The sequence below is a fragment of the Mytilus trossulus genome, chromosome 11, assembly GCF_036588685.1.
Source record: "Mytilus trossulus isolate FHL-02 chromosome 11, PNRI_Mtr1.1.1.hap1, whole genome shotgun sequence".
Lineage (NCBI taxonomy): Eukaryota > Metazoa > Mollusca > Bivalvia > Mytilida > Mytilidae > Mytilus > Mytilus trossulus.
Genome location: NC_086383.1, coordinates 46,044,852 through 46,057,014, shown reverse-complemented (window position 1 = coordinate 46,057,014; position 12,163 = coordinate 46,044,852). Strand labels below are relative to the sequence as shown.

Here is a 12,163-nt window from a genome sequence, read left to right as displayed (position 1 = left end):
TTTTCGTTTTTTTGTTATCATGTTTATGAAAAAAAAGTTCATAAAAATTGGGTAACAGCAACACCTTGCTTACTATATTACCATTCTCTTTTGCAATACTATACCATAATGTAGAGCCCAAAACAAGCCGACATACGTAAACGGAATTTTTGCATCTATTCTTGACAGAACATTTCTGAGTATTAGCTTATTTGGGTTCTTTTCAGTATTATATCTGTAGGAAAATTAGGATATACTTGAATCTATATCCTGTAATTTTGTTAATAATGTATATGTTATATATTTCCCTTATTATTTTTATTGATTTCTCATTTTTCTATTTCCAAAAATGTCTATTGACAATCATTTAATTTATTGTTTAGTTTATATAATAAGTGTGTTTTCCTGTTTTTCAAAACAAAAATATATTCCTAAATTCAGAAATTAACCTTGAAGTTTAGCACAGTCATTATTAGTTGTATTATTGTTATTAATATGGTATTGATAATTTCCTATAAAACCCCTTTGTTATGATATATTTTTAGTTTGATAAATTAATATGTTTTCTTCGAACGCGTCTCATGCATACTACTACTAGACTAGTATAAAGTAAAATATGGGATATCTTAAAGGCGGGAAAGCATCCGACGGCAAACATTACAATTATATTCAGGAAGATATCATATATTAAGAGGTTGTGGATTCCATGGGCTTTACAGAACAAAAAAACAATAATATACCGAGAAAAATGGACAAAAAAAGAAAAGAGAATAAAGGGGTGCTAAATTATAAAAATAACTTAGAATCCCGTTAAAAATATACAAATTACAGAAAAGATCAATGTTTCAGAATACAACCGTTACACAATCATGAGCGAAAGAATACATAAACGGAGGACCCCTATCCATATCCTTTCACAGAGATAATTCTGTAAAAGTGCTATTTCCGTAATGGTCGCTGATAAAAATTTGTCTATAAAATTTGTTACTAAAATATGACTAATTATACTCTTTATGTAATGCCTTTAAAATAAAGTCGGCATCGATTCATTTTATATTATGTCATGACATTTTTATAAATTTTATCGGTTTAATTCACAAAATGGGTGCACTTGATGCAAAACGGAACCCACAATAGCGCTTGATTGCATGAAATACATTATATTAATTTACTACTTTGGAAATATCCTCTCAAAAATATTTTGTTCAGTGCTGTGATAATTGAGAAAATAACTTTAATACCTTCGCTATCTTTATGTTTAAAGGTACATTTGTAGCTCTTGGTAATGATGATTGCCAGGTTTACCTGAAATATTCATTTATACAATTTTCACATCTATCATATTCAATTTTTATTTATCAAAAGCAATTTTATTCTCTACTAAACCAGAAGGAACTTAGATTACATCTATCGATTAGAAAATGATCTTAGTAAATGTAATGGATGCTAACTTGACAAATTTATTGCGTGTCATTAATAGACTATTTTAACAATCATTTTATTTTGTTTTTAATTTTGTTTTTATTTTAAATCCACCCCCCCCCCCCCCCCCGTTTTTAAAGAGCCATATGAATATTCTCTTCTTCAAAATCGCATCATCTATTTGATAAAGTTATATTTAGCGAATGAATCTTTATTGCAAAATCCTATTTAGTCATCTTTATACTATGAAAACTTGCACATCGTTTTAGTTTTCAACAGGCTACCAATCGCAAACAATTCTTTCTAAATCAAAGCCAACGTCAGTCTTTCTTCTTGTTAAAGAATGCAACGTTTAAGGACGTTTGCTGATCAGTTTCAAAATAAATAACTTTTCACAAAACTAGTATATACTAGAACACACTAGAACATTCAGTGACTGAATTAAAGTATATAACTATGTGTAAGCCTTCGTTTAGTACTGGTATTGTCATCTGATAAAGTCATGGCGATTATAGATCATTATAAGATGCACAGTTGTCTCTGCTTTCAAAAAATATTTCTGTTTGAACCCGTCGACCTGGAACTTATCAATTATTGGTAATATAAATTATTTGGAAAATAAAATTGCCTGGAATGGCCTAAATTAGTTATAAAAAAGTTAAATTCTTTGATTATGATCCGTGTATATAGCAAAATATTCGTGGTGCGCCTGTCAGTTGCGGAACGTACTGATAAGGTAACAGGTAACAGGTGAATATACTATTGGTATCGGTATCGGATTCGCTCCGGAACTTGTTAATTATTGGCAATATTAATTATGTGGAAAACAAAAGGGTCAGGAGTGATGTAATTTTTAATCAACACCATTGTCCTATATTAACTATATATAAAGTTGAATTCTTTGATTCATCGTTTTTAGGTGATGACGGCTGACAAATTGGACCTCGTAATTTTAGTTTTATAGATATATATATTGATAAGGTATTAATTGAGGAATACAAATAGCCAAAAACATATAGGGGTCAATGTGCTTGTTTTCGAGATATTAGTCATTTGAATTTTGGTGGGAAAATGTTCTCTCTTGACTTTTCATAGCTTTATCATTGACGAGTTAAATATCTCAAAAACTATCAGAAAATAAATAAGATTTGATAAGACTTTTACAAATGGCTTATAATTATACATGTAAAAGATTTATAAAAAGTAAAATGGGAGTCCATGGGCAAAATTTTTTAAGGCATTCAAATGGATAAAACAAGAGGATTTCGAAAATCTGACCAAAAAAACCCAAAACATGACAAGCAAACATCCTTAAGGTAGAGAAAGAAAAAAAAAATGCCGTGCAGTTGTTAATTCTTAGGTTTTATTGAGACGAACGTCACACTACGGATTTGCCGGAATAAATACATTAAAGACATTTATTTGCCGGAATAAATACATTAAGGACATTCATTGTCAGATAGTATGTAAAGTCTTTGTGTTAAGCATCAATAGTAGCTGTATTAGGCTGAATATTAGAGAAGATTTGGTTCTCAATGCTCTTCAACTTTGTACTTTATATGGCCTCTTAAACTTTTTGAACTCGAGCGTCCCTGATGAGTCTGTTGTAGACAAAACGAGCGTCTGGTAATATACAAAATTTTAATCCTAGTATCTATGATGAGTTAATTTCCAGTAGAACGACATTAAGAAATACTCAGACCAAGTTTGATATGAATGCGCAAATACGAAATATATGTGCAAATGAAGATACATACTTTTTACTGTAGTTAGTACACTAAAATATATAAGAAATCCGACAAAAATGCACCTGACCCAATAGACCAATACTCTTATTTTTAAAGCAGAATTTGTTGTTATTGGATTTTTTTCAAAACTTTCAAAGTAGAAAGAGATTGAAATCAAATGCAAATACAGTAAATGGCTCTGCAAGCAATTATCTTCTGCCTGGAAACAGCATGTATAATGTCGTTATCTAAAATAAACTTGTTGTAGTAACTCTCAACATGGTACAGTTGAAATAAATAACTATCGATTATGTTTTAATTAACTATTAATATCTGACAGAATTTAATTTAGGGTAATGAAAGCAATGGAAGTTGATGAGGACGGGTTCTAGATTAAAGTAAAATATAACAACGCAAAGAGGAAACTTCATTAAGGAGACATACCTTCCAGCAGAACGACATTTACAAATACTCAGACCAATTTTAGTATGGATGCGCTAATAGGAAATTAATGGGATAATAAAAATACATATTGAATGCTATCAAAGTCAGTCGCTAGCTGATATATTTCGTATTTCGAAAAATGGACGACGAACAATTTTATATAATTATTATCGTAACTATTGTTGTTACTTGAATTTATGATACGAGCAGCATTATTGTAATTGCTATCAGAATCAGAATCCTTTGGTTTAAATACGTTCTATGGTTGTCAACACTGAAAGATGGCTGATTGTTTCACAAACTTTGATTTGTTTTCTTTTGTGATATAAACAAATTAAAGTTAAGAATCCCTAGAAAGATAACATGACAATAGAACATACGAATTTGTCCGTAATTAGTATTGATCAGAGATTAAAACGGACGTCACAATACGGATTTACCGGAATAAATACATTAAAGACATTCATTGTCAGCTAGTCTGTAACGTCTTTGTGTTAAGCATCAACAGGAGCAATATAATTGATATGTTACCGGAAAATATTCGACCAGAAAAAATGTATAAACTTTGTCATAGACAGCTACTTTGCATTTTTGAATTACAGTGAAGAGTGACAACGAATATGAAATTATTCAACGAATAACTATGGCTTATACCAGGAAATACTTGGCAACATAATTCAAGACCATTTATTTCTTTAAACATTATATATACTGAGATACTATTACATTTCCGAATAAAATTGTGTAACAATTTTAAAACGATGACATCAGTCGAACCAATTTGTTCTAGGACGCCATTGGAACCTATGTCATGGAATGGGTTTAGAAATCAACAAACGGAAATTCAGTATCATGTCTTCAAATGGTTCGTATACAGAAGACTCTCCAAATGTCTAATCTTTGTAGGAATTGTATTTAACATCGTACAGATTGTAACATTAATCATATGGGACTCGTCATCAATCACAACTATAACGGTGCTATGTATATGTTTATTAGTGTTAGTAGCTTTTTATCTAACATCAATGATAAGACAAATTCAAGACAATTATTGTAAATATATAATCATTGGAGTAATAATACTCGAGACCACTGAATTCTACATCTTTGACAACAATTATTGTGATTATTGGCCAACGACATTAGTATTTCTAATGTTTGGTTGCCTTCCTCATCGTTTGAGATATCGGGTCATCTTTGCAGTGACGATGGTTTTGCCAAAACTTGCCTTTACTAGGGATAAATCACAGTACGAGGAACTAAACGGGTCAATACTACAAAAGGTAAGCGAAGTGTGTTCATTCATTTATTTCTTATTCTATATCTCAAAAGTCAATTAATATTTTTAATAAGTAGATGTGGTATAATTGTCAGTGCCCACACGAATCCGATTGACCGGAATGGTTCTTGTTCTGTCTCTAATTTGTAAGAAGCTATTATAAAACGCTATTATCCAAAGATGCTTTGAAGATTTTGCTTGTAGTGAAAGTCGCAGAAGCGAAACTTATGCGTAGTATTTACGGTGTTGGCTGGTCAACAATGATAGTGTCAAAGTTTGTAATTAAATCGCATAGGCGAAGAATGTCTTTGCTAGAATTGTTGAAGAATTAATATTTATTAAATTTATCATTTTCAATAAAGTAGCGCTTAAGATAAACACACGAAAAGAGATCGGAAACATCGAGATACCCAAGGAAAACAAAGTTAAGAATATGTGAATTGTTTCATCGATTTGACATATCAGAAACTGATCAAACGTTTTTTCATCCATTTCCTGACAACTGAGACACCAAGGAAATTAACAAAGATGTGTTTTATGAACGATTTCAGTTGATTAGTATATAAACTAGATATAAATGAATGCATCACGATTCTTTAAGTAAACATTCTAGACAATTGAACATTTATATCCTGAATGATTTTGAAAATGATACAGCGAATATGTAGTATTTCTCATCATTTACACAGCTACTTTTGCATAGGTACTATTTATGTACCAAACATCTTTAAAATTGTAAATCTACTTTTAATATTTAGTACTATTTTGTTACCTAAAATTATTGTAATATTTAGGTAAAAATTTAAATCACAATTTGTTTTCCTTTTCCCTTTTTTTAACTTGTTTTCCTTTAAAGTTAAAATAATATCATATCCTTTAAAATCAATTGGTCCTTCCTACAGAATATTTATGAATGCATCAATGTCATATTTTACGTCGCATGACTATTTAGATTCAAAGGCAAATCTGAACATGCTGAATGTATACATATTTATCGTATTGTTTTTCTTATTTATGTAAAAACTTTATGATCAGATTTGTCCCTACCCTCTTTTCATCTGACAACAATCTGAACACATTTAATCGACTAAGAGAAAAAAAAACCATAACCTTGTGCTATATCAAAATATGATTTAAGAGTGTACGATCACTGGTTTTCTTGTTTAAAATGTTTTATATGTTTTTGTATCATGGTCTTTAATAGCTTTATAGACGGTTATGCTCATGGATAACCTGTAAATGCTAACATCTACGTTATTTAGTTTTCAGAGGATACTTGTCTCATTAGTTTTCATCCCACACATTCTAATTATTCTTTTATATTTATCTCGTCATTTATTTTGATTAATTATAGCATTATTAACGTTCTGTTGAATTGGCCTTTATCATGAATAGCAGTTTATTCATATTTATTGAATAACTTCATAAAAAGAAAACAGTTTATATATGTCTTTATATTATTTCCAGATTATCTTATTTTTCCTGCTCACGATACCAATATTTCTGCTAGGATTTTCCATGAATTTACACTTAGATACAGATATGAGAAACTCGTTTTCAGCTCAAAACATGGCGAAGAAAGAAACAGAAAACTCAGTGAGCATTTTAATAGAGCAGGTATAAATTATAAATAAGAATGGTATGTTATTTTAGTTGCATTATTTGAGTATGAGATCTCTGTCTTGATTTAAATATTATTTTTCGAAATATTCACAGTGATTTATGAAGTATCAAGCGGTTACACTCACAAAATATTGTTTGCATATACTATGTCAGTCTATCTGGACCATGTGTGCACCATGCTCTAACCTGGGGTTCAAATCATATGTCACAATTCAAAATCATCGATCGTAAAAAACACCTTAGTAATACGAGTAGAAGTATGCGAAGCAACGCAAAATGTGCAACTTCTTACATATAACGCTATGCACTTTTAAAAAGTTTGAGTGCTAAATGGTCATATCGGTCCTACTATCTGTCACGAATCAATTTTCATCAATTTCAATCAATTTACGCGTCTGGCGTACTAAATTATAATCCTGGTACCTTTGATAATTATTAATTTTCTTCTTCAAAGTTTGGTTCTGAAGCTGACGGGACATGGTATTCCAAAATAGGACAACCATAAGTGCTTATTCATTCAAGTCATAAATAAATATAACAGATACAAAAAAGATCCTCTCTGCACGTGTTATTTGTTCATTGTAAATTATGTCATATATATCTTCAATTTTATCTTAAATGCATTGCAGGAAAAGACTCTTCTTAACCGAATGCCATTTACATTAGCTTCAATTCTGCTCCAGGAAATTAAATCAGATGATAAACAGGACGAAATCGAAAAGAAAATGTACACTTGTTGCCTCAAAAACGTTAGGTAACAGTTAAGAATACATAGATGGTGGTTTCCCCTACATACATTTACTCGAATTAGTACACTTTTGTCATGTAACAACACTTTATACATTTAATTAGATATTATTCTTTTCCAATTCGGTTAAGTACGATAACAAAAGACAATATTAATAAAAAATATATTATATATATACATAAAAATTAATACAAAACAAACCAACAGATTAAGAAGAATAAAACTTAGAATGCAGCTCTTCTAGAAAAAATCAAATTATACTTATTATATTATTCGTTGATGCGTATCATCTTCTGATGTTAGACATTAACATATGTATAATGATTACATTTCATAGTGGGAATAAGTTTGAAACTAGAAAATTTAAGTGACAATCACACGGCTGAAATAGATGCATTTTTATTTGGTAAATATATACTTCGTAAAGTGTTTATAACGGACCGCTATCATTTTGTTATTTATGGAACAACACTACAACGATTAATGCTGAATCTTCATACATTTAATTTTAATATGTAGGTAGAATCTATGTAATCAATGTTTTATTTAGTATTTCAGTGATTCAGATTGTGATATTGGACGAATTATTAGCAACTAACGAAATGTCATCATTCACGGCTTTAAAAGAGATATTAGAGTCTATAGAAATATTGTCAAAGGTGTGCGTAGACATAATTATATATTTATCATATTTATTACACTTATTACAAACATCATCCAATCTTTCATAGATATTCTGGCTCCCACTATAGTATATCGTGTGCTTTCAAAATAGGTTAAATCAATTAATGGTTATTTTACTCATCTGTTTACATCTGTTTAACTAAATGGGCATATGAAAGCTACTTGTAAATACAAATATATTATCATGATCCATTTATAACAAAGAACTTTAGAAAAAAACTCGATAAAGAACTAAATATACAAGATAAAAAAAATAAGGCGTTGCAAACTTCTACAATACCACAGACATATATAGGTAAAAGAAAACAACTCCGAGGAAACTTCTAAACTGAAAGTCCCTAAGCAAATGGCACACTAAAAAAACTCAATACATCAAACGGCTGGATAACACCTGTCATATTCCTGACTTGGTACAGACATTTTCTTATCTAGAAAATGCAGAATTTAACCTTGTTTTATAGCTAGCCAAACCCTTCACTCGTCCTTTTCATTTGGAATGCAATTATGTCGTATCTCTTATACAATGGTAGAATTAATGATGGTATCATGGCAGTGATGAAGGTGTAGTAAATAAACTCATTATAGATATCAGGATTGAAATTTCGTATTTGCGCCAGGTTCGCGTTTCGACAACAAAAGACATAACAGTGGCGCTCAATAACAACATTATAATATGAAATGAAGTACGAAATTGAAGAGCAGTGAGGATAAAAACTTCATAAAAGCTTTGCCGCCAAACACATCTAGGGAAACCTATTCCATAGGTAGAAAGTCTAAGCATTTAAAAAAATAAATAAAGTTTTGTTAACAGTTAATTTATAATAATGACCATTTCAATAATGATTCATGACTACTGGGCTGGTGAAACCCTCGATGAATAAAAACTCCACCAGGCGACGAATTCCCTGTCGGTGCTTCTAGTTTCTGTCCATCTATTTTTCATGCACCATCTTCAGTTCCTGTTGGTGGCTTTAATTTGTCTCTTCCTAATCGATTAACGAGATTTGAACATGAAAAATACTACCATATGGGGTTTGCTCACTGTCATATGCTATATGATCACCTTCGGAATCGGTTGTAAAATTCAACAATATCTTGTGGAGAGTTGTATCATTGGCAATGGAACTGTATCTTACTTTTATGTCATACAAGTGTCTGGAGTAACTTAAGCAGGTACAACTGTCAACCGACAATATGGTATGTTTTTGTATTTCTTATGTGAAAAAAAATGTACAATAGGTGCCTAAAACCGAAAGGTTGATCACTACTAAATATTCAAATGTTTTACGTAAATACAATGAAATCATACAAATATACTTATAATTTTTAACTATAGATATCAATATCTTTTTTGTTGCAGAGTTGTAAACAAAGAATTATAGGATCACATTTGAATAAATTTGTGTTAATAAGTGACGTTTTGGATTCTGGGTACATGCCAGTAGAAATGTCTGTCAATATGAGTTTATCTTTACTCAATAAAGTACGGTGAGTATAGAGTAAATCTTGCTATTTCTTTTTTGCGCAATGTTTTATTTGCACATAGTTAGATTCTTAAAGTATCACTTTAAAAACTTAATTTGGTAACCATGCATTATCATGTTTATAAAAGGTTGACATTGTTCATACGTAGTAAAATATAAATGGATGGATGAAAGGATGTTAAACGTCCAATTGCAAATTAAATGCATAGACAGGACGTGAACATGATACTGAAATGTGAATAAAGATACTGCTCTGTACTAGACCGACATGCTGAGCCGGTGCAGTAAAACTGGGGAAAGTTCTCAGGAAGACATATCACCCTAGCAGGGCATATCGTACTGATTCTATGGAGACCAATCGTTGTTTTACTCCTAAAAGCCGCGTGATAAGAGGATAATGAGTAAAAACTAATCTGCACATCTTTTGTGTGACTCGTACAGGGTGATAAATAACTCGCCCTTGAGGCTAGCCCGCTGCTGAGAGACAAACGTGGAGATTATAAAGTAAAATTAGGTTACAGCTTATTACCTTACTTGTTTCGTAGTTTGACAAATTGATATAAAAATTTAACTAAATAATTTCGTTTCATTTTGATCAAATAGGCAAGTTTCGATGAAACAAAGAATTAATATAAAAGTTAGAGCTGGCATACATATAGGAGACATATGGATTGCACTTTTAGGACAGGTCCATGCATCCGCTGATGCTTTTGGTGAAGATTTGAATATTGCAAAAGAAATACTAGAAACTGGGGATTATGGGTAAGCTTTAATATATGTCTTTAGTATTCAAAACATGTTTATTATGAAAGTTTGAACATTTTTAAATCGAATACTAGTAGTGATCAGTAGTTAAAATAGAGAATAATGACTCATATCAATATCAATTATTCAAGGCTGCGTGTTCTTGACCATACTGTGACCTATAGTTGTTAACGTTTAACAAATTGTGATTTTGATTGAGAGTGGTTTCATTGGCACGCAAACCACATTTTCTAGACACCAGTTTTTGAAAACATCTGAATTAAACAAAACTGTTGACAAAGAGAGATTCTTATATTATTATACTATGTGTGGATGTTTTATTTTCGGTTTCAATACGAAATGCATACTGACAACTATCAATTTGTAGTGATAGTTTACTAATTTGTTCAATAGTATTTTAAATACCAAAACAAAAATAATTTTAGGACAGTCCAGTGTTCTCAGCACATCAAAAAGTGTATCGGGTATCATTTTCAACTAGAGGAAAAACAATTTCAGAGTACGGATAAATTCCTTTCTAGCCGATGTATAAAGTGTTTTGAAGTAACAGGAACTTTAACCGACGTAAGTAAATAAGTAAGTCATGTGAAGGCGATAGTAGTGTATCGATGTTCAAATCAACTAAATCGAGTAGGAATTGACAAATCGTGGTAAAAAATAGAAAGTGAGTGAATTGTATGAACTCACAATGGAGAGAGACCGATGAGTTAACAGGGTGAGTATCTCTTGCTATACCTGCGTAACCCGCTTTGCGAAATTACACTGAGTAAAATTTCACATTCGGAAATATGATGCCGTCGGTAAAACTACAGTTCAGAATACTGTACTGGTTACTAAAAATCTAATTTCCTTACAATGTTCTATAAGTATAAACTCATATCCGATGTAGTAATTGAATTTTGTTGACGAGATAATGTAAATGGGCAATTTGAGTTTGTATCAAAATATTTGGGGAATTTTATTTTATATTTTCAAAGTTTCTGTCATGTATTCAATTTATAGGAACAAACTGTAGGGAGAGTATTATGTTTAAAGTGCATTTCAAAACTAAGACAGACGCTGGAAATATGATGGACACACTGGGTAGGATTATGAGATAAAAAGAAGCATTTTAAAAAGCAGAAAAGAAAACGAAAAACACATCTGTTTTGACGTATTAATTAAAAAGAAATACGGAAAACAAACGAATTTAACTTCTTTGTATTCGAACAGCCTATATGCGAATGTTCTTGCAAGTTTGGATGAGCCAACGATGGCCTTCGTACTTGTAGAATACAGGTACTTATTACAAATCACCTCCCTCTTAATTTTTTATCATGTATGTTTCAATTCATTCGACTTAGCATATACAAATTTATTTATCCGAAAAGGTAGATATCTTTAACTGAATTTTTCAGATAAGTAAACTTAACGTAAATGAAATTCAGCAACCTGATTTGACACGATTCTGGTAAGTGTATGATTATAAAAGTAATTAAAATGATTTACATATAAAATTGAGAATGGAAATGAGGAATGTGTCAAAGAGACAACAACCCGACCATAGAGCTGACAACAGCAGCAGTTCACTAATGCAATGCAACGAGAAATTCCCGCACGAAGAGGCGTCCTTCTTCTGGCCCCTAAAAAATATATATACTTGTTCAGTGATAATGAACGCCATACTAAACTCCAAATTGTACACAAGAAACCAAAAATTAAAATAATGCAAGACTTACAGAGGCCAGAGGCTCCTGACTTTGGACAGGCGCAAAAATGCGGCGGGGTTAAATATGTATTCATTATTATTATTTTAATTAACAATGCAAATTTATGACGTACACGATTGCGTGTCAGGAAATCTTGATGTGTTACTTTTCGAAAGTTTTAGTTTTCGTATAACTCCAGTTATTTATAAAAATTGATATCTTCTTAACTTCGCACTTTTAGTTGTCATTCTAATGGATTTGTTTTTGTTTCGATCATCACTGGTGAGTCTTTTTATATACAACATGTCAAACCTGGCTTC

General features: G+C 31.0%; 1 protein-coding gene across 1 annotated transcript in view; it reads left to right on the top strand.

Moving 5' to 3' along the window:
- LOC134691193 (uncharacterized) overlaps nt 1-12,163 on the top strand; it is a 32,127-nt gene that overhangs the window by 1,743 nt on the left and 18,221 nt on the right. Inside the window, exons 2-9 of the mRNA XM_063551519.1 lie at nt 3,481-4,855; nt 6,319-6,468; nt 7,104-7,228; nt 7,773-7,881; nt 9,267-9,394; nt 9,994-10,152; nt 10,581-10,719; nt 11,553-11,605. Coding sequence (XP_063407589.1) covers nt 4,334-4,855; nt 6,319-6,468; nt 7,104-7,228; nt 7,773-7,881; nt 9,267-9,394; nt 9,994-10,152; nt 10,581-10,719; nt 11,553-11,605 — 1,385 coding nt within the window. The 5' untranslated portion in view covers nt 3,481-4,333. The remainder of the gene's footprint in view (nt 1-3,480; nt 4,856-6,318; nt 6,469-7,103; nt 7,229-7,772; nt 7,882-9,266; nt 9,395-9,993; nt 10,153-10,580; nt 10,720-11,552; nt 11,606-12,163) is intronic.